At 35.7% G+C, this 22159-nt stretch overlaps 5 protein-coding genes across 9 annotated transcripts; 3 read left to right on the top strand and 2 right to left on the bottom strand.

Annotated features, from left to right (window-relative positions):
* Positions 1-734: 734 nt before the first annotated feature.
* On the bottom strand, positions 735-1925 carry LOC116171242 (DNA-directed RNA polymerase II subunit RPB1-like). The gene is made up of 4 exons (XM_031487958.1): positions 1767-1925; positions 1178-1447; positions 980-1124; positions 735-925 (listed from the first exon to the last, which is right to left on the bottom strand). Exons 1-4 carry the CDS (start codon positions 1842-1844, stop codon positions 750-752), a joined length of 669 nt encoding a protein of 222 aa, XP_031343818.1. The 5' UTR covers positions 1845-1925; the 3' UTR covers positions 735-749.
* Positions 1926-3549: 1624 nt separating this feature from the next.
* LOC116171248 (mitogen-activated protein kinase 15-like) lies at positions 3550-5789 on the bottom strand. 4 transcript variants are annotated; one of them, XM_031487996.1, is made up of 7 exons: positions 5590-5789; positions 5193-5503; positions 4939-5145; positions 4742-4882; positions 4556-4695; positions 4311-4509; positions 3550-4259 (listed from the first exon to the last, which is right to left on the bottom strand). In XM_031487996.1, exons 2-7 carry the CDS (start codon positions 5450-5452, stop codon positions 3683-3685), a joined length of 1524 nt encoding a protein of 507 aa, XP_031343856.1. In that variant the 5' UTR covers positions 5453-5503; positions 5590-5789; the 3' UTR covers positions 3550-3682. The 4 variants fall into 4 exon arrangements, with proteins under 4 accessions (XP_031343856.1, XP_031343831.1, XP_031343840.1 ...); XM_031487971.1 differs by having other exon boundaries at positions 5193-5539; XM_031487980.1 differs by having other exon boundaries at positions 5579-5789.
* A 3996-nt stretch (positions 5790-9785) lies between these two features.
* Positions 9786-13785, top strand: LOC116171268 (malonate--CoA ligase ACSF3, mitochondrial-like). 2 transcript variants are annotated; one of them, XM_031488009.1, is made up of 3 exons: positions 9786-10390; positions 10439-10717; positions 12586-13785. In XM_031488009.1, the coding sequence occupies exons 1-3, from the start codon at positions 10048-10050 to the stop codon at positions 13728-13730; spliced, it is 1767 nt and encodes a 588-aa protein (XP_031343869.1). In that variant the 5' UTR covers positions 9786-10047; the 3' UTR covers positions 13731-13785. The 2 variants fall into 2 exon arrangements, with proteins under 2 accessions (XP_031343869.1, XP_031343877.1); XM_031488017.1 differs by having other exon boundaries at positions 10245-10386.
* Positions 13786-17517: 3732 nt separating this feature from the next.
* On the top strand, positions 17518-18497 carry LOC116171284. Its single transcript, XM_031488039.1, has 2 exons — positions 17518-17867; positions 18164-18497. Exons 1-2 carry the CDS (start codon positions 17844-17846, stop codon positions 18479-18481), a joined length of 342 nt encoding a protein of 113 aa, XP_031343899.1. The 5' UTR covers positions 17518-17843; the 3' UTR covers positions 18482-18497.
* Positions 18498-19954: 1457 nt separating this feature from the next.
* LOC116171810 lies at positions 19955-21920 on the top strand. The gene is made up of 3 exons (XM_031488849.1): positions 19955-20312; positions 20379-20606; positions 20677-21920. The coding sequence occupies exons 1-3, from the start codon at positions 19955-19957 to the stop codon at positions 21918-21920; spliced, it is 1830 nt and encodes a 609-aa protein (XP_031344709.1).
* Positions 21921-22159: the final 239 nt, after the last annotated feature.

The raw sequence follows: 22159 nt of genomic DNA on the forward strand, positions 1-22159 counted from the left end.
ATCGGTTAAAATTTTGTTCACTCTCGTTCAGTGGATTTCGAGCTAGCTACCCTGATCGTTTAATTAGCACGACTATCCCCCAAGCAACGTTAGAATGAATATTTGACAACACTAGAGTGAAAATGTGCTTGATAAATTAATTTTCTTTAATTAATTGTTGACTATTGTTTAGTGATCATTCAATTGATCCACCACTGCTTTTAAATAAATGATATGTGATATGTTACCAACATTATAAATGTTTAGTTGTGTGGGAAATTCAAACTGTCCTCAAACATTTTGGATCACCCGGTATACGGATAATCAAACAAAACACTACTAGGACACTTTTGCTTTCAGAAAATCTGGTACAAATATTAGCTACAAAGAAGTCGTTACTGATTTTTATAAGTATGACTCAATCAACATTTCAAAACTTGATCACATTACAAATATACAACAGGCACTGGTGCAAGTTTTTGAAAATTGAAAGTTTCTTATCAGTGGAATGGTTTAAAAATGTATAAACGCGCGAAAAAATGAGAAATTTTACAAACATGAATATTTACACACTTTCATTCCCTAGGAGCGTTTGAATACCGATTGCTTTGTTGCACATAACAAATTATAATCAAATCAGGCACAGGACAGACCCCTCATAAACACTGTCGCGCTTGAGATATAATACAAACTTGAAACACCCTGTATAGTGTTACAACTTCGGTTACAACATTAAATAAAAATAGCAAAACTTTATTTAGGTCCATGTACTATAAGAGCATACCTGTAATGTGTTTTAAAATTTCCCAAACTCTTTCTGCTGATAGTGGTATCTTTTTCTCTTGCGAGTCTTCATTCACATGCTTCCATTCTGCAGTCAAATCAAGACCAGTTCTACGTATATTTGGTTGGTAACGACCGCATCCACCGTGTCCTTGTCGCTTACCTGTATTCACATTCCCATTACATAACGCTATTACTTAGGTACAGGGATACGAACCTGGATCTTCGCCTTCTTTCCCAACGTCCATTTCGTCACCACCCTCACATATATTTTTACCTTTGCACAGGTCGTACACAAAAGCCAATCGTTTCCTAGGCTGACCTTTTGACTTCATAACGACTTCTTTAATTTTAGGATTATTCTAAAATAATTTTATTAAGTACGTTCGACTGTGAAACGAAAAGTGGAACTTACAGGACTAACTAACAATTTACTACAGTAGAAGCATACACATCTTAATATTTTAATAGTTTTCGTTATAAACCCGACGTGAAAAACAGGCTTGGCTAGGTCAATGTGTCCGAAATGTCCAGGACATTCCGTCATGTTGCCCGCACAAGTTTGACATCTGGAATTTCTATCGATTACTCCTTGTCGGGGGTCCATAAGACCGCCGAGCTTTGGACGGCCCGCTTCCATAGTCTCTGGGAAACGGATGCCACCCTCCGTGACCGACATACGTCGCTAAAAAGAATGCCATTATTTCAAGCAGTTAAAAATCATTTTGGTTTTTCCCCCCTTTGTGGTGCGCCTGCGTTATTTATATTGTGCAAGAAATGTACGTCTCTATTTTATCCCTCATAACTTAACAATCTTTGAAGTGGTGAGAAATTCAATTTCAATTAAGTGGAAGAATTAAACAGAAATCATTTCAACACTTTCCACAACTTAAAGCGCACTTCTACACTTCATTATTTTTGCCAGCGTTTTCCGATAATAGAACCCAAATGGTGTGTATTTTGTTTCATAAAACTTTTGATCGCAAGAAGATGAAAATACTCACTATTTCATCTGGACTGAGGATACCAAATTGTACCCGCTTAACATATCTAAGAGGCGCTTTACTGTCGTTAGCGGCCATTTTGACGGCCACGAACAGATTGCTGAAGCGCAACTTTTCCTACTGCTGTTTTTATTTACAACTGTCACCTCAGATGCGCATGAAACGCATGCGCGTTGGTGGGAGAAATCCACAATATTACGAAGAGACATTGGCGTCGCCTTGGGGGTGGCTCGGATTTTCAAATCCCGCTGCAAATTAGTTCAACAAACCAAAAGGGTCGGGGAATCTGTCATAAAGAGCATGGTTACATTATTTACTATACTAGTTTTCTCATATAGGCAACACCGTCTTAATTACACACACGCCGTTTATGCGTTTCTTACACCAATTAGCACCACCAATTTAATACTGCAAAAAATACTAGACTTTTAAGCGCGAAATTCAAACAATCCTCACTTCTAAAAATCACACGGTAACAAAATTCAGCTAGCGAACGGGTTTCCTCATCATGTAACGAATAATTTTCGTCTTGCTCTCTGTTTCCTGTACTTATAATAAAAATTAATGACATAAATCAAAATAAAAAAAATTGAATTGGTATACAATTTGACGCATCGGTGTATAAGGCACATAAATAAAATATGGTCAAAAATACATCGCCTGGGTATGTGAATTTCAGGGTAAACGAGTCTGTCCGAAATTGTCCGGTGACACACGATGGAAGACTGTCAAACCTTTAAATTAATAAACGTCAATTACCTAGTTTTTTATGTTCCTAGACCTGTTTGCTTGAGGCAAAGAAAATTTCAACAAGGGCTAGCCGAGCTTCAAGAAGACAATCCACTGTATCGATTTCAAAATGCAACTATACTGTTCAACTGTCGCATTTATGTAATTTATTTTTAAATGTGGGGGGTCTGAACAAGGCTGTTCTACCAATTACTTATACGGATTCTCACAGTTATTTAATCATTGGGCAGTTCTGTAAATAAATACATAAATCCAGTTAATTGAACTCCTCTTTGCGATGGAGCAAGTCAAGTGTTCAAATAAAATAGGCACTTAATTATATTTTGTATGGCAGCGGCAAGTCAAAATCAGAAAAGTAAAAATTCTTTTATCATCATGATGTAGCAACTATTCTAGAAATCCCGATAGACATCGAGGCGCCGTAAAAGATTAGTCATCGGAGAGAAGCAACAAAAGCGGATGTGACACATTTTTTTCGGAAAATATGACTTGTTTGTTCAAATCATTCTAAAATATTCGGGAGCATTCGAAAAGTGAAATATTAGTGAGTGTAGGTGATATGTATTAAAATTGACTGTTATAAATTAATCAATTTCAAAAATTTATCGTTAATTATTTGGAAATAAATATGCATATACATTGATGCCATTTGTAGCATTCTCACATTTTTTGTTAAATAACAAATCGCCAAGTTGGGCCATCGACCTTATTTGGCAGATTTGGCACCTTTTCTGGCACATTGTAGCCATTTCCAAAAGCGAATGTTTTTAAAATAGGTACCTACTAGAAGAGCATCCCATCAGAAGTCTATTTCCAAGAATGTGGCACATCGTCGAACAAATGATGTCGCTGACAAGTGAAAGGCAAGGAGTATGCAATTATTCTTTGCTAAAAGCGATCATATTGACATAGCTTTGTGAAGTATAAATAAATTACGAATTCATTTCGGAGATTTTATTATTAGATCTAATACAAAAACTAATAAAAAAGTAAAAATTGATATATATTCAAGTATGAATTATACATTCAGTGCAAAATGTTGTATATAAATACTGTCAAACAATCGCAAAGATCAAAAAAGTGATCCGTAATACTGTGTAAACATGCACAATGGTGTTTAAATCCCAGTATTAAAAAAGTCCCTCCCAAAGTACCTACTAAATCAATTATCGCATCCCGGCAGCTCGCAGTTCCATTAAGGCACTTTGCGTTATAATACCATGAGTGGAATTGAAGCTGTTAAAGGATGGCACATACACATTACTTTTTGAATTTAATGCTTTGGTTGTGCCCCTCTCACGTGTTAGAAAATCACAGGAAGAGTTGTTGAACTTTTTATAATCAGACGTAGATTTGATTCCATTGAGTTCTTGAGGTAGCATATTAAATTTTTTTAATATCTTTGGTTCAGAACGTGCTTGAATGTTGTGTTTGAGTTTTCCCTTTGCGTGGCCTAGTTTAGGTTCCACAAGTGTTGCCAAAGATCTTTCTTTATCGTAATAATTGGATTTAGCGTAATTATTAATATCTTTGTAAAGCTTCCCTTGTTTATCCGTCTTCATGTCGGAATTAACTTTTAATGAAGGTCTCGATAATAATGATTTTGTTGGTCGAATGTGGTGGTGTGTAGACATGATTTCATATAATTTATTACGGTAATCGTCTACAGTCAAACGAATGTCATCGTTCAGTGGTGGAATAACATTGATATTCATCACTATTTCTTCGTTGGTATTACGAAATCTAGATTAAAGGACGTCAGTTCAGTAACTATTTAGTGAAGCATATCGTTACCTAGACACATACGAGTGTTCTAAGGCTCGTTCGGCAGTAAGTCTTTTGTATGGGCTAAATATTAAAAGATTGTTAATTAAGTCCAAAGAATCTTCTGAGACATTAGAGCCTAATAGTAATTTCAATGGGATTCTTTGCAAGGATGCTGAATTTTTGATCATACATTCACCCACACCAGATGAACATACCAGTGCAATATCTATAAACAAGCTATGTTTCAACGTGTTACTTCAGAATATTTCTACCTTCTTGTGATGGTACTGGAATAGACGCCATTATTTTTTCCACCTGGTTTACCGTCGAAGTTCCTGGAAAAATTGGTTTTCCCAAGACCATCTCCGCTAAAATACAGCCTAAACTCCACATATCAATTCCTTTAGTGTATCTATAAACATAATTTTTACTTCTCGTTCGAATAATTGGAACCTTACTTTCTGTTTGCGATTAAAATTTCTGGTGCTCTGTACCATCTTGTCGCGACATAATCAGTGAGTGTAGGATCTGTGTCATTTGGACTATTTCCAAGGGATTGGGTTAAGGATCGTGCTAACCCGAAATCTGCTATTTTGCACCTAATTGATTACATACCTAATTATTTTAACCCATAGAAGGAATCGCCCATACCTACCTGCACAAGCTATCCAGTAACACATTGCTTGGTTTTTGATCCCTATGGATAACGTTTCCTGAATGGATGTATTTAGTTGCTTTTAACATTTGGTACATGATGTAGCGCTTATGAACGTCTTTTAGAATGTTTCCCCTTTTAATAACATTGTGTAAGTCAGTTTCCATATATTCAAAACCCAAATATATGTCTCTATTATTGGCAGCTCTAATAAGTAGAATAATAATTAGTGCTTTCAACTACCAAAGATTTACCTGTGAATACTAAGAAGTTTAATTATATTAGGATGATCCTTAAATGATTTTAAAAACATAATTTCTCTAAATGTTCGTTGAGCATCAGTCTGATTACGAAACGCATCAAATATTTTCTTCACAGCCACGACTTCTCTAGTTTTTCTATCAATTGCTTTCCAAACTATACCGTAAGCTCCTTTGCCGAGTCTCTTTTGAATATCAAACCGTTTCAAAATGTGATCGTCAATCTCAGACATTTTATCTTTTACGTGTGCCATATTATTTTTATGTAATAGTAGGTAGGTAAATCAGACGAATTTTAAAAAGTTCTTAAAAATATTTCTGTTAGTAGGTAACCCTGTTACCTGTTATAAAATTAAAATCTGTAAAAATGTCATGCTTACTTCACACTTACATCAAACAATCCATTTCAGTGAGGAGCATCCTTTGATTATTTTGTCTCCTCTCGAAATGCATTACCTCCCATTATTGAATGAAATCCATCACAAACTGGTGCTTTGTTTAATCATTAAATAAGAAGTAAATAAAAGGGAAATAGGTTTGTTATTCATGACATTTTAAGTTTTCTGTTAGTTGTCATAGCAACTGGAAAGGGGCGAATGCGCATACCTTTTATACCATTCAATATTCAATTTTTTTATGTAAAAATCATATACATAATACACATTCATTTCTTTATGTTAAAGACGCGTTCGGCACACATGTAGAGTTATAGACCACTCTTAATTCAAAAATTTTAGTAGTTCGTGAAAGAAGAACCTCGTGATGTTGCATTATATAGGCAATTTTTTCGTAGTTGCTATATACCTACCTACTATTTATACATAATTACATACCTACATACAGATGAGGGTCGTCTCCAATAAACTTTTTTGTTGTTGTAATACAGTCGCTGTTTATTTTTATACAGGGTGGTGACTTGCTTAACGCATCATAGGGATTTCAATGTAAAATTCATAACATGATGCGATTATTGACTCCCCAAATTATTTAAGAGCAAAAATGTATTAAGGGTGTATTCCACTTAAATTTTAATTCTATTTGACGGGTTGCATAATACTTACTTGTATAATGAAATGGTAACGAATAAACAAAGATTGAAGAATTTACCTGCCCAACCATTGTATAAAGTAACAAGTAATTACGCTAATTTACCCAGGTCATTAGTCATTGTGACGAATATGCATATATAATTAAACATCCATTAGAAAACGCAAATCATTGTCACAACGGCCAATCCTCAATAATTTCACTTTTCCCAGTTTTTAATAAGACGTATATATTTTTTTTAACCCAGTAATATCATTCCATGAATTGTATTGACCCTATCTGGAAAATAACGCATGTAAGCGAATAAGTACCTATAAATTAGATATCTTTAAAAAAATGTACATTTTTTTACTAATATTCTAGATGTGTTACAAAAAATCGTCTAATTCGGGAACAACACAAAATAAATGAGAACTAACGCTTTTTACGCAAATTGTATCTCTTTCCGAAGGATGCTACAGGGAAATAATCTCAAATTTGTATCACACTAAAATTTTAGGGGTGTTTCAAAATTTCGTCTAATTCGGGAACAACACAAAATAAATGAGAACTAACGCTTTTTACGCAAATTATATCTCTTTCCGAAGGATGCTACATGGGAATAATCTCAAAATTTTATCACACTAAAATTTTAGGGGTGTTACAAAAAACGTCAGAAAAGACGCAAACTTTTAATTCACCCAAAAATAAATCACATTTTCCGTGTGAATTCTATTACCCAGTATATTATGGAATTATAATACGTTCTAATGAATCCGGTTTCTATTTGTAAATTAGTCCCGATAAACGCAACAATGCCGCTAATGAAGTCAGGCCTGCCGTATGATGTGTTGCCTACTGTACATTTATAAATGGTGAATGACTTCACTAAACGCTGCAAGTTTTCGTAAAAAATTTCGAATGAATATTTCGTCTAAAATGTTTTGTAATTTATTTGAAAGTTTGGTCCATGGCTCTATGGTTTGCTAATGTTTTTTGTGAGTATGCTACAGGGAGATTTTTAAAATAATTTGTGTTGACGCCATTTTACCTATAAAAGTTCACTTTTTATTGGCAGTGCCCTAAAAAATTGTTTTTTCTTAAATATTAAAATTTTGTTCTGTAGCATACTTTTTAAATGTATAATTTACACGAAAAAATTAGCCCCGTCTTTCATCTCATGTTTTACAGAATTGAGACGAAATATAAATCGCACTATTTCCGCATAAATGTTGTACTACTGGATTACACCCTTAAGGTTTTTTGTAGAAAAAAAATGTTTACGTCAATCAACCGTATTCGTTTTCAATTTTTTGCATAATAAATACGGAAAACTGGAAAAATAAAATCCCCATCTTTTTCAATAATCTGCGATGCCATGAAATTTTCTAAAACAAAAAGATATCCAGTTATCAATTAGCAGCAGTTCGAAATGGATTTTATGATCGACTTATTGGTTACTGTCTTGCAGTTAATGGTGACGTATTCGAACATTTATTGTAAATTGTTATATTAGGAAACCGTTTTTAGTAATTTGGTCTTTCTTTATGTTGAATTCGCTGTTCTAAATATAATACTTTTTGATAGAATTTGATTTGTTTTATAGCAGACATTCCATGGCATGACGGATATTGGCGTAGTTTTTGTATTATAAAATTCCAATAATCGCATGTTATGAATTTTACATTGAAATCCCTATGATGCGTTACGCAAATCACCACCCTGTATAAGTATACAAAGGAGCATCTGTTTAGAATAAAAAAATAATGTAAATCTCATTATTATACTTAGGTACCTATTATATTTTTTAATCTATGGAGTACTAGAAAAAAAAAGGCAAAATAGAAGTTATTGACGGCACCTATCTGTAGGTGGTGTTAGTAAAGTCCGAATATCTCAGAGTGTCGCAACAGGATATATTCTCAAATGGAAAAGAAGCAATGGAAAAAGGGGTATGTCGGTGAGGTCATAATTTTAAGTCCGGATTTCTTTAAAACGTAGTGTCGAAAGAGAGTACTCTTGAAAGGAAAATGAAAGGTTTGGGCGAGACCAGATCTGCCAAAAGGGTTACACTTTTTATATCCGGATATCTAGAAAATTGTGTGTCGGAACAGGGTACCTACCGTCTAAGAGAAAATGAACGGTCTGGGCGAGAGGTATTGGTTAGCACTTAGCAGTCGAAAACTTCGTCCGTTCCAGCCGCGTTTTACACGGACCGGCTATAAAATCCCCGCTGATTACGCAGTGGAAATTTTCCACTTTTTTATATGCTGCGAAAATCTTAGTCCGCGGCGTAACGGTGGCTCGATGGAGAAGATTTCATGCTCTTGGTTTGATTTCTTTCTTCAGGATCCATTCAGTGGATGGATTAATTTTGAAAATTCACAACGCGCTCTGCAAAAACGAATAGCGCAGGTTCGATAACGCGGACGGTCGCTTAACAAATAGTTCTGCAAGTTTATAATTGCGTATTTGCGACATTTGAAGCCTAGCACAAACTTTTTAAATAAATAAAATTTTGATATGCTGTAGCCATATAACCCATTGCTATATATTTGCTAAATTTATTATTCAAAAGGTTTACGTTGTGATCCGAGTGAATAAGAGTTATTTGTGTTTTACATAAGGCGTTCTGAACAATAAAAGCTTCACATAACATGCTCGCGTCATTCTATTAAAGATGTGCTAGAATTTTACATTGGAATTAACAAAAGTTAAGTAAGTATACCGAATCGACAGTATCCGCGACTTTTCCTGAATCTACCACTGCGACCGAGTACGGTACAATCATCACTTGATGTGACATCGTGTCTTTTCTGCTTGAACGAAACTGGTAACTTCATACCCATATACAAAACATTAAGCATTTCCAATGCTAAAATTGTTTAACAAACACGTACATACCTAAATAACAAAGTCATTTTCACTCAATGTACCTGTATATGTTACACTACTACGCAATCAAAAATCAGTTTCTTTCGAGCCACCTTTGGAATTTTTGTTTCCATGGGAAATCGTACTTAACTTGAACTTCCAAAGGCAACTCGACAGCAACTCATTTTTGATCTCCCGTTATTAAGTGGAATTGAAAGCAAAGCGCACGTGTGTATTTGGTTTTCTAATGTGCGAAACCTATTTACGAGTAAACAAAAAGTACCGTGCGAATTGCTTTCAGCCTCTCGGCTGTCTTTTTCAACCAGCGAATAAAACACATCATTTTCATGTCGCTTAATTTGATGTAAGTAATGTATTATTTTACGAAGTAAATCGTAGGAAATCAACCATATTAATTACAAAATGAAACAATGCTGTTGGTAATAAAATGACGAGTAAAATGCAAACAAGTTTAAACTGAAATATATTTGATTTTTGATAACATTCGTGTGAATGAAGTATGGACTTCGCAGTCAACTAATCAAATAAAATACTGTTTGTCTCTCTTCGATTACAGTGAAATCTATTCTTTCATAGCAATTTATGTTATAACTGCTCCTATAAAATAGGTACCTAACAACTGATGACCTGGACATTTTACAAAACAACGTTGCCGTCTCTGGTTGGAAATGAAGTACTTACCTATTAAATACATAACCGGGCAGCAGCGCATTGGTTAAAAAACAAAACCTCAAAAATTTGAAATTTGTAGTTTGTGTGTGGCAAGTCAAAAGTTTGGTAGGGGGTACGTAACATTTAACTGAATTTTACAATAAGCCAGCGATAAATAAAATAAAGAGAAAAGCAAGGAATTCAATTTCTAAATTACTGTGTGCTAACTGTAAATAGCCAACAGTTGTAAACAGAGGCGGAACCGCAATACTCTACCATGTCCATGTTCACCAAAATTATTACCAGAAGCCATATAAATGCCTTGTTTTCGCAAATTAGTAAGAACCATCATACCAACTACACCAAGTTATCGACATTTGTTTCAAACCCAAAACTAGTCCCAGTTTTCCATAAAGCAACACAGTTTTTGGACAATGTAGCATTATGTGACACTGTTGGAAACTATACTTACGGCAACATATTAACTGCAGCGAATGAATTATCAAAACGAATATCGCAGAAACTGGGCAACAAACGAAATTGTCAAGTGGTTTTCCTTTGTCCAAACGATGCCTCGTACCTCATCACGAAATGGGCCATTTGGATGTCCGGACATGTCGGTTTGTAAATACATTTTGCGGGCCTCCAATTTATTATTAAAATTTTAGCCGTGCCCGTCAGCAGCTTACATCCCCAAAGTATGATCGAGTATTTCGCTAGTGATAGTGAAAGTAAATTATTAATTACGATACCGCAATATTCTGAACTAATGCATACAGTAGCCACTAATACCAAAACCACATTGATGGTTTTGGATAATAATTTTAGGGAAAGTATGGTTGTAAAACAAAATTTGAAACAGGACCTGGGAGAATTGCAATCAAGAGATGTTTTAAATGATAATGCTTTAATTATTTATACAAGTGGGACAACTGGATATCCTAAAGGTAGGTATATTGATATATTTTTTTTTGTGGTTATTTGTTTGATAAAGGCTTCAGTGTACTTGTAAATATTTCTTACTTATCTTGTCAAGAGTAATGTAGCTACATGCTGTTTGTATGCTATTTAGTAGGTCAATATCAAACTGCTGTAAGACGTATCTGACTCGTTTAGTCTGAACTCTGAAAGGATATTTTAAATCGATTTAAATTGGTGAATACTTAATAGTCATAAAATAATGAAAAAATTAAAATCAAAACTGTTTTATAAAAAATTCCATCAGGGAAGATTTTTAAAAAGATGTCCTACAATTACTTAAGGTTTCCAAGAAGAATCTATCTAAGAAGTTTTCCAAAAATAAAGGTAAGACCAGACAACTGCAACAAGTTGATGGATATTCGGTAACATACACAAACGTTGTGCGGCTAATAAGATTTTATTGACTGTTGCTTGTATCTGTGTTTTCCAACTTCAGTGGAAAACATTGCTTGGTGTGAACATTGTTGTGTACATTTTCCTCGACATTTTCGATGCCATAATGTTTTTACCATATTACTTCACGTACTTTCGTTTAATTTGCTTTTTCGTTGTTATTAATTATTGATTAACCGACAGAGCAAAGCGATCCCAGCTTAGGAGAGTCGATGGTGTTCATCAGTCTGCCTGTGAACACTATAACTGGTATACATTTGAACTGATTCGGCTCAAATTTTGCACAGTTGACTTATATATGTCACATGTAAGAAACTTATTGAAAATGGGTCAAATCTCCTATAGCTAGTTCTAATTTAGTTTATTTACTAGAATGTTACCAATGTTCCTTAGTATGGGAATCTCCATAACTTCGATTTTAACAGCCAATAAAAGCAGAAATTAATTGTCTTAACAATTTTACCGGCTGCCATTTTATTTATAATGTATAAACAAATTGGGTGCACAACTTTGAATAAATAACTAAATAGTTTTTTAACGTTAACTTTCCACTACAAATATAGAGCAACGAAATGTTTTGTACCTTGGACCACACCACTTTCGTGGTAATAAATCTAGTTAAGCGCGAAGTGTGGACTGCAGCTCTTGTGTCTTAGCAATACGAGAAGGCATTTTCTGCTTAATATGTGGGTCTGTTTGTATGATAATCAACTTCAACTTTAGTCGTTCTTGCATTCTCGCACCTGCACTTTTCCATGTGAAAGTATATTAATAGTAGGCGATGCCGGATCAGAGCATGCCATTATGATGTTCTTTAGGTACATGTAATTTATCATTTTACGAATTGTTTTGTTTAAATTGAGGCGTAGATGTGTTTTTGTGCTAAACAGAAGTATTAGCGGAATAATATAATTACCATATAATTTACAAAAAAATAAATAAATATACAAATTAAATCCTGGGAGCGGACGACGCCCTCGCGCCTGTTCTAGGTCGGCGGTAGCAGCGGTTAGCGGGTCGGTCTCGGAAGCCTTGGGTGTAAGCTCAAGTAAACGGCAACTCCAAGAATCGGAGGAGTTCAGTAAATGGCGACAGTCACTTCGGAAAAACTAAAACCAAATTACGGCAAATTACCGGGGGAATGAAAGCAACAAAACACAAATGGGCGGAATCGGCGGAAAAGCGAATAATATCCCCCCCCCCCCTCTCTCTCTCTTATAATTACCTAGTGACACAGAAAGTAACAAAAAAGTAGCACAAAAGATATGTTTCACTAACTTAAAAATAAGACACACAGTCACAGTGTTAGAACTATCGCGAATAATTATAAACGTTTAATTATCTACAAAATAAAAATTTGTGAAATATGGCAGCCCTCTTGTATTTATTTCATAATAATTTAAATATAATTTCCTTTCTAAAATTTGCATTTAATTTTCAGGTGTGGTTTTAACCCATAATAACATTACCAATCAAATAGAAACATTAGTGGATGCTTGGAGATGGACAAGCAACGACGCAATTCTACACGTACTACCTCTTCACCACATACACGGACTTGTGAATGCGCTTTTGTGCCCTCTATATGTCGGCGCAAAATGTGTGATGCTGCCAAAGTTTGATGCCAATGACGTTTGGGTGCACTTGCTAGGCATTAAAACGAAACCTGAATCTCCGAAAATATCTGTTTTTATGGCAGTGCCAACAGTTTACATGAAATTAGTTGAAGAGTATAAAGCGAGTTTTGAACATGATCCCAAAATACACGAATATATTAAAACAAATTTAAGATCAAAAATTCGTTTGATGGTCAGTGGTTCGGCGCCATTGCCAGTTCCTTTATATGAAAAGTGGTTGGAGATAACTGGGCATAGATTGTTAGAACGATATGGTATGTCCGAGATTGGTATGTGCCTTTCTCAACTGTATGACTCTCAACGAGAACCAGGTTATGTGGGTGTCCCATTAAAAGGTTGCAGTGTCAGATTAACTGAGCGAGATGATGATGACAACTATAAAACCCTGCTTGAATGTACTGGTGTGAATGATAATGTTAAGGTGCGTTTAAATACCATCCCAGTTGGTGATGCTGTGGTTGGAGAACTTCATGTTTGTGGTAACTCTGTGTTCAAAGAATACTACAACAAACCTGATGTCACACGTAAAGAGTTTACGGATGATCATTGGTTTAAAACTGGCGATACATGTCAATACTCTATAGAAAAAAAAATATTCAAGATACTGGGCAGAACCAATTTAGACGTCATCAAAACTGGCGGGTATAAACTTAGCGCCCTGGAAATCGAAACAAAGATTCTAAGTCATCCAAATGTTGTTGACTGTGCAGTTGTTGGCGTACCAGATAAAACCTGGGGCCAAATAGTAGCAGCTCTAGTGGTATTTGATCGTGATCTACCTATTGATACCTTACAAACATTTCTAAAACATAAAATGGCTTCCTATGGTATACCAAAGATTTTCAAAGTTGTGAAGGTGATTCCTAAGAACATTATGGGAAAAGTTAATAAGACTGAATTATTGTCAGCCTTTCTGGCTAAGGAGGAGAAGGTGTGTGCCAAGAACTAGTTTATAATGTACTTATTCTAAATATATTTTAATATTCTAATTGTTTTATTTTTAATTTTATTTTAAAGTGGATGCAGGGTTTCAGTGTAAGTTATCTTAACCCACCCTCCCAGAGGGAACTTCAATGTCGCACCCTGGCTTTGTGCCAGGGGCTTCCTTGGTGGGACAACTTCATACTTATTTCAGTATTTTGTGTGAAGTTAGTTGAGATAAATGGTATTAGACGTACTTTATACTGGTTTGTATGGATAATTTTTATAATTTAAACATATATTGGTTTATATGTATTTGTGAGTCTAATTCCGTTACTTGGGGTATGGGAATTTCTGGTAAAAAACCGGAATTTGATTTTTACTTGGCAAGAATTATTGGATTGTTAGGCGGTGATTTTCCACCTGATTAAGGGGTAAAAATAATCAAAAGTTTGGTCGTCCGACCTGTTTTCTCTGAACAGTACGAGGCTGCTTTATCTGAGTGTGTAGGTCTTGCCGTGGATTTCCCTTAACTCCACTGGATATTAAAGAAATCGTTAAAAGAGCTATAGACAGCAGGGGGGTGGTGGAAAAACCATTTGACAACAATAACCCAAGGCGGAGATGGGTAAAAAAGTTTTGAGAAAGCCAAATAGACAGCCTTTTAAAGTGTTACAATATTAAAAGAGCAAGGGCGGCTGTTACTCCAGAACTTATATTAATGGTTATTTTAATGAGCAATCCCTGAAAGACGTACCACCTGAAATGCTGATCAACTACGATGAAAAAGTATGCAGGATGACCCAGGAAAGAATAAAGAAATAGTTAAAAAAAGGGTAAACATGTAAAAATCGCTGGTTGGATTGAAGGTTGGTTCTTTTCTGTTGCAAGAAATTGGGTCCTAAGGCTATTATAGAGGTGACAACCTCGCAAGCCACATTTCCCTTAATCATAAGGCTGTGTGTAAGGAAAACAACATACAGTTTATACTATTGCCTCCGAATAGTATATGCCAGTCGCACCTTTTATCAGAACGTTCAGCAACTGCACAATCTTATCCATTAGAGTTTCAGTTTGGAAGAGTTCCTGAAAAGATATAGGTAGGTACAAGAGAAACACAAACAGTCAGAAGAAGAAAAAAGGTGCCCACAATTCTCGGAAGAAACCTAACTGAGATGAGTGTAGTGGATGTTCTACAAGAAAATGAAGCTACAATTCAGTTTGTTGACATCCTATGGTCCTTCTGAAATGTGCCAAGTAAATAAAGAACGAAACAAAAGGAACGGAAAGATACTTGGTCTGATACATTGGGTGCAAGCGAGGATTTTTCTATCCATGATTCGTCCTGTGAAAATCTCCAAGACTATGCAGCTACCCCCAAATAAATTTACCAAGTGAAGAAGGTATGCCACCGATTGAGCAAACTGAAGTTAATTTAGACGAGAACACAGAAGAAATCTTGAACTGAAGGGCAGTAGACATCGTTATTGTTTTACTTACGTACGACCAATGAACGAAGAAAGAATTGCAGAAACGCTTCGTAGGACAAATAAAGAAAAATTAGTCCAAGTGAATACATGTAGTTATGTTTATGCGGAAATACAAAGGCATGAAAGACACCTTTATATTCCCCTGATATCCCCAATGAAGAATGTTTCGCAGAAGATAATGCCGACAAAAATTGCAAAAGAACGTTACACGTTCGCCCTAATGTATTCAAAATGAGTGCATATGTTAGAGACTGCAATTTGAAGATTTATTATTTATACGTGTTATTTACCTTAAAGCAAAAAATACTTAATTATCCTACTAGTAACGTAAAGCCGTGACAATTACAGGTGACACTGTCCTAACAGTATAATTAATAATTATAGCACGGAGTGTACCGCGTCGTTTTGGAGGCTTTCCATTGGAATTTAGCTCCAATATGGCGACCGGAACCAATGACCAATCAAAAACGAGATACCCTGTTGTCGCCACTGTCTCTATAGTCACTGTCGTTATAATTATTGACTTTATACTAAAGTGTATGATGTGTTGCCTATCACTTAAGGCGAAACAAACCATAGGATATTTTTAGTAGCTATGTTAGTAGGTATAATCAAAGAGTAGTACCATTGAATATCCGAGTTGGATATTCATTGGTAGTACTCTTTGGTATAATGTTACCATTGATGAGCGTAATATCATAATTCAATGGTAATATCTTTGTAAATGAATAAACAAAGGTTGTATCATTGTATATTTAATATACAAATGGTAATATCTAGTTAATCTGCAAATGATCTAGTAAAGTCCCTTCAAGTGCGAAAAATGGTTTTGCTTGCAGATTAGCTATTATAGCTATTTTATAGATGCACTAGAGATTACAGATACTTACAGATTAACAACAAAAAATGGTTCTTTGGTTAAATAAAACATTAGAGTTGATTGCTAAAATTAGGTAACTTTAATTTGGTAATTGGTATAAGTACTTAGTAAAATCAACTCAGTAGTAACACATCTTGTTTAAATTGTGAATATATAGATAGTTACATTTTTGAAACAAACTTATTAAATTAGGTTATTATAACATTTTTAGAACTTTACTGCAATGTACCTATTGTACCTTACATGAATCACACGTGTTTGTATTGCTCTTGTCAATATATTTTCGCACTTTAACAATTTAGAATATGTTAATAATGTGCATATTAATTATACGTCATATAGTTTAATAGTTATCACAAGTTAAATCTTTTTTTAAAATTTGTCTGCTATTCCACTGCACAACAGTATTAATTTGTTAAATATAGTTATGAGTGGGTAATGTGGAAGAGCAGATCAGGCGTGTCTGTATCTGAACATCGCCCAATTTTGTTGCCCTCTACTTATTATACTGTAATTGTGTTAATTTTTTGTTTTAGTTGACGAGTTAACTAAATAAAACCATTATTATTATTATTAATCCACAGATTTCCTACTAATTTAAACGAAATTTCGCACTTTAACATATCAGAAATTCAGAACCGTAAGTACCTACGTTAATCTGCAGATTAATCCGTCAATGTGCCAAACATTAGCGGTAACATAGATACAATTTGCTTCAGTATTGCGAGTCAAACGTCAAAAGTCTGCACGTCCGGCCGACTGTCCGTCAGTCCGTACGTCTGTTCGCACGATATACCTACAGCCCAAATGTTGTATGCTGTGTAGGGTCAAACGCATTCCAGCGCTTCTTTTGTTGCTTTGCAGTTTATTTAGAATTTTCCTTTGTTCGAAAATCTGGTTCTTTATTTATTCTATATTTATGAAAGCAATCAAAGGAAAGAGATTGTATGTATTTTTCTAATTACATAATTTTCAGAGATATTTCGAGAACAGGAATTTTGTCCAATTGCAATGTGTAGGTATACATAAATTGTATGTGTTGCTTATACATACCTATATCTAATTGGTTAGGGATGAAAACGGCGATTAATATAAAAAACAAATAATTAACTTTGTTTTGAGAGTATATATTTCCCTGTGTACTTGCATAGCATAGTGTAAGGTACATTTGTAAGTACCTATTTTTTTGTAGTTCCAATTATACCTACATCACTAATTAGTGCATAAGCAGTTAATCACTTTGTGGGTAAACAAGTTACGGTACCTACTGCTGCACTCTCGGAAATGACTGAAGTGTATTCAAATTTTAGGGATAATTAAAATTCTTTCTCATTTTATTACCTAAATGCGGTATGGCGGTGTATGAGCCCGCGCACAAGTTGTATTTTTCCCGCTAAAAATATGCGCTAAGTACGAAATTGGTATCTTTAATTTATAGATATTTTACCTTATCAAAACGTTTTACCTACCAAGATTATCTACAGTGGTTTTAGAATCAAATTTAATCCTAATCTAATCAGTAAATGATCCTTTTACGATTTGCATATTTACAAGTTAATTTTGAAGTTAAACCAAAAGATTTGATTTACCTACACAACGGAATATGAGTGGATGACTGGATGCATCAATTATTACGGAAAATTTTAAAAGACGCAGTTGCCTGAAGGATCATCATTTGTTATCGTTCATTTTTTTACACCGCTCTTTATATTTTACAAGCCAGATCCGTCATGTTTAATCTGTATTAAAAAAAGTTCATAAAAAACATACAATGTGTATCGTGTTTGATTATTTGGTAAGTACGAATCGGATAAAAAAGCGATTGCTCAATTAGAATTTAAATACGGCGCAATTAGAACATCTCGATGATCGCCGAATTGACATTAGCGCCGCTAGTTTCGCCATCTAACGGGTGGCAAAGTAAGCTATCAATCAGATTTTTCGCAAGGTGTGACTTGTGTGTGACTCTCGCGGATTCAATCATTTCAATGAAACGGCTATAAAAATTAAATATCGGATGTTCCAATGGTCGTGATTTGACGTGAATTAGTGCGTAATCGTTGAATGGATCCTTCTATATCTTGGTTTCAGCCAGAACAAGAGGGTCCTGCCAAACATTTGTGGCTTCGTTTGTGGCGAACTCAACAAGATTTAGATAATATGAATATTAAGGATACGGACATCGATGTCGAAGCCCTAAATACCATTAATACTCAGAATCAAGCAAATATAACAATCATGAACGGTAAAAGTGATAATAGTAACAATTTTTTGCCGCGAAGAAGAAAATTCGATAACCGTGCGAGTACAAGGGGAATGGGTCGCTATCCTGAAAAGGTTGTAGGCGAATTCGGCGGCTGCCCTTGGCGTAAAGAGAATTATAATTACGGAAGGGGTATAATTGGGTGAGTATTAATCCCTTTAAATCTTTCGCATTCCCTTTCAAAAACAATTCGCGTGTCTGTCATGAGATGGCCTTCGAACTAACTGACATTTGTATCTACACACGCCTTGAATAATTTCAACCTAAACTAAAAATACTGCAGCAATTTTAAATGCCTCCTGGCGGTAGCTAAAAAATAATAACAAGCACTTGGTACAGCGTACCTATGTTTGTATTAAAAAAATCGTGCGGTGTTATTCATCGACATAACCTCAGTTTTTGCGTAATTTATTTGCTGCATGATCCAAGTTTTACGTTTACGGTTGCGTAATCCTATAAGCAACGTGAGCGTGACGTTCTTTACAATAAGTTGACTAAATATGCTGTATCGCCTACTCTTCCTGTTCTTTATTTAGTTACTGAGATAATTTTAATTTTTTAATGCATTCCATTGTCAATTCCCCTAAACACCGCAGTACCTATTGTCATTTTCTGGCGCTTTCCAAAATGTGCCTGCTTCTGATCCATATTATTTGCCCATTGACGTTTGGATAATGAACTTGTAGTTATTTCGAGCTATTTTTTTAGGGCAGTAAGTAATTATAGTGCACGATTTGACCTACATCACATTGTACTCATAATCTACCTTGCTACGATTAATTTCCCTCTTCATACCCCTTTAAAAAGGAATTTCTTTTGCTGCACAGCGTGTCTCGTAAATAATGGTCTTTCGGGCAAAATAGGTCAGCAAATTGAAACGGGGGAGGAGCCTGTTTCACTTTGGCCATCCCCCTATGTACAATTATCAGCGATACGAATTATCAATAATCCACGCTTCCTTGATTGTCAAATGTCTACATATTCGCAAATTTTGCAATGCCATTAAATTTTAATTGTGTGGTATGCTGATGTAATCTATTTACAAACTTTTTTCCATAATTCTTTCCGTACTTACATTTTCCCATGTTTTTGCAACACGTCGTTAGTCTAACTTTTATCAGCGGTAGCTCACATAGCAACAATAAGATAAGTTTTGGATATCTAGACGGATTTTATTTTTGTTTAGCCAAGTAGGGTAAATCGAGGAGAGATGGACCAGTAGGAGAGACGGACCACCAGCAGTATCTTGTCTGTTGTTGCATCAATCCTTGTTACGGCGGCGTAAAATTATGAGGCAATGTTGCCGTTAATCAGTCCTACAGTTACACGCGCGTGGGTGCAGTACTTTTTAATTTATTGGGAAATTACTTTTTTATGGTCCTCGAAATTTTTCAAAGTGTTTTTCGTTGTTGAGTTATTTCACTTAAGGTAAGTTTTAAGTAGAAATTTAGACCACTCATAGGCAGATATGTATTCCGAAATGCACTTAACCTCGAAAACGCTGTGTTCAAGTAATTGCATTTCAACAGGATTTACTGGTCCATCTATCCTTCACTTTTAGGAGAGACGGACCAGTACACTATAGGTGAGATGAACCTATATCGTGTTGTTCCAGGATAATGCCGAATGAGTATACGCGTAAGCAGAATACGCCTAAAAGGGGTTGTTGGTCCGCAGAAAATTTAACTGATGCCGTTAATGCGGTAGTGTACGGTCAAATGGGTGTCAATGAAGCAGCAAAAGCGTTCGGCATTCCAAAAACCACATTTAAACGCAGATTTTCAGCTAGTAATCTGGATAAAACCGACCGATTGGGCCCTGGTAGTGTACTTGGTAGAGAAGCAGAAATGAAGCTCTCTACCCACATAAAAAAATTGCAGAAAAGTGGTTTCGCACCCACTAGAGGGGAAGTGCGCGTTAAGGCATATAATTTAGCCGAACGTCTTGGAATTGAACACAAATTTAATCGAGAAGAGGGTGAGTTACATGAACTCTTACTTGAAATTTTAAAACTTTGTAACAAATTGTTGTGCACATTTTTAGGTAAAGCTGGTAATGTATGGCTGCTTCAATTTTTGAGACGAAATCCAGATATTACAGTTCGCAAAGCTGAAAATACCTCAATAGCTCGAGCGTTGGGAATGTCTAGAAATATTGTAGAGAAATATTTTAAAGAACTCGATGCTGTACTCTCTCAAAATAGTTTATTTGACAAGCCTGGCAATATATACAATACAGACGAGACAGGACTACAGCTGAACACGCGAGCAGGTGCTGGCTCAGAAAGGATCTAAAAGTGTACCTTCAATTAGCCCGTGCGAAAAAGGTGAAACAATTACAGTAGTTGCCTGCTGTAATGCAGAAGGGGTTTATTTGCCTCCTTACTGCGTGTTTAAGGGGAAAAATGCTAAAGCAGAATGGGCTGACGGAATGCCACCTGCCTCACGTATTCGCATGTCAGAAAAGTCGGCATACGTGACGTCAGACATTTTCCTGGACTGGCTACAAAACCACTTCTACCCCAGAAAAGTACCCGGGAAAGTCTTACTAATAGTAGACGGACACACTTCTCATACAACCAATCTTGACACGTTGCAATTTGCCGAGGACCACGATATAATTTTGTTTTGTTTGCCTAGCCATACAACACATTATTTACAACCGCTGGATAGGGCATTCTTTAAAAGCCTGAAGGGGCATTATTATGAATCGTGTAGGAGGATGATCAAATGCAACCCCAATAGAAAATTAAATCGGTTGCAATTTGGCAAACTTTTAGGGGAGGCTTGGGGCAAATCGGCTACAGTCAACAATGCCGTATCGGCCTTTCGGTCAACAGGAATTTGGCCTTACAATCCGAATGAAATTCCCGATCACGCTTTTCTAACCCAACCTCCAAATGAGGCTGCAATACATGCAAGAGAAGAAGAGGAACAAACTGGCTCTACAGCAAAATTAAGGGAAACTGAGACCCTTTCTCGCGATGGTGACTCACCTCAACCAGGCCCTTCCGGAATGCACCTTCCTCTCTACCATGAATCGCCTCAACCAGGTCATTCAAAAAAACAGTTGGGAAGTGTTGAAGAAGAAGAAACACCTGGGAAGCTACTTCAAGAACTTTCACCTGTACCCCAGATAACCCCAGCTATCAGAAAAGCTCGTGTGAACCTAATGGGTGACTTAACTTCACCCAATCACATAGCCCTTGTTCGTCAGAAAAAACAAAAACAAAGCCAAACACCTCATCCAAAGGGACAGAGAAAGGAAAAACCTTCCAAAAACAAATTACCGAAATCTACAGATCAAAAGTTGCAGAAGAAACGCAGACACGAGTCTACTTCTTCAGAATCTGATGGAAACGTAATCTTGGATGATTCATCTAGTGGGGAAGAAACGTTGGATGATATCGAAAATCAGTGCGTCGGGTGCCTCGAAGACTATCGCCTTACAAAGAAAAAGGAGGAATGGTTACAATGCATTGTATGTTCCAGATGGTTGCACGATGGTTGCACATCCTACACCAACACATGCCAACGCTGCGGTGCCGCCCCCACTTTAAAAAAAGGGACAAAAACCCTAAATTAATGGATGGTCCATCTCTCCTTTTCATATAGGTCCATCTCTCCTATCCCCACTAGGATAGATGGACCAATTACGATTTTTAGTTTTTTAGAATTTATAATTATTTGTCAAGTTATATTAACCATTAAACTTTACCAAAAGGACCACGAATGTTTATGTTAACGTTGTACTGTTTTGTAGACTTATATTCTTATAAATAAAGAAGTTATCGAAAAATGTTTAAAAGGTGGTCCATCTCTCCT

Source organism: Photinus pyralis, unplaced genomic scaffold, assembly GCF_008802855.1.
Source record: "Photinus pyralis isolate 1611_PpyrPB1 unplaced genomic scaffold, Ppyr1.3 Ppyr1.4_LG1, whole genome shotgun sequence".
Classification (NCBI taxonomy): Eukaryota; Metazoa; Arthropoda; class Insecta; order Coleoptera; family Lampyridae; genus Photinus; species Photinus pyralis.

Coding starts and splice junctions, on each gene's coding strand:
- LOC116171242 (XM_031487958.1), bottom strand. CDS start 1,844: ATGGCCGCTAACGACAGTAAAGCGCCTCTTAGATATGTTAAGCGGGTA. Junction 1,448..1,766: donor TCCTCAGTCCAGATGAAATA/GTGAGTATTTTC, acceptor CATTCTTTTTAG/CGACGTATGTCGGTCACGGA. Junction 1,125..1,177: donor GTAAATTGTTAGTTAGTCCT/GTAAGTTCCACT, acceptor AAATTATTTTAG/AATAATCCTAAAATTAAAGA.
- LOC116171248 (XM_031487996.1), bottom strand. CDS start 5,452: ATGGCACACGTAAAAGATAAAATGTCTGAGATTGACGATCACATTTTG. Junction 5,146..5,192: donor AAACTTCTTAGTATTCACAG/GTAAATCTTTGG, acceptor TCTACTTATTAG/AGCTGCCAATAATAGAGACA. Junction 4,260..4,310: donor GAACACTCGTATGTGTCTAG/GTAACGATATGC, acceptor CCTTTAATCTAG/ATTTCGTAATACCAACGAAG.
- LOC116171268 (XM_031488009.1), top strand. CDS start 10,048: ATGTCCATGTTCACCAAAATTATTACCAGAAGCCATATAAATGCCTTG. Junction 10,391..10,438: donor TTGGATGTCCGGACATGTCG/GTTTGTAAATAC, acceptor TTAAAATTTTAG/CCGTGCCCGTCAGCAGCTTA. Junction 10,718..12,585: donor GACAACTGGATATCCTAAAG/GTAGGTATATTG, acceptor TTTAATTTTCAG/GTGTGGTTTTAACCCATAAT.
- LOC116171284 (XM_031488039.1), top strand. CDS start 17,844: ATGTGTATCGTGTTTGATTATTTG. Junction 17,868..18,163: donor GTATCGTGTTTGATTATTTG/GTAAGTACGAAT, acceptor TCTTGGTTTCAG/CCAGAACAAGAGGGTCCTGC.
- LOC116171810 (XM_031488849.1), top strand. CDS start 19,955: ATGCCGAATGAGTATACGCGTAAGCAGAATACGCCTAAAAGGGGTTGT. Junction 20,313..20,378: donor CAAATTTAATCGAGAAGAGG/GTGAGTTACATG, acceptor GCACATTTTTAG/GTAAAGCTGGTAATGTATGG. Junction 20,607..20,676: donor ACAGCTGAACACGCGAGCAG/GTGCTGGCTCAG, acceptor AAACAATTACAG/TAGTTGCCTGCTGTAATGCA.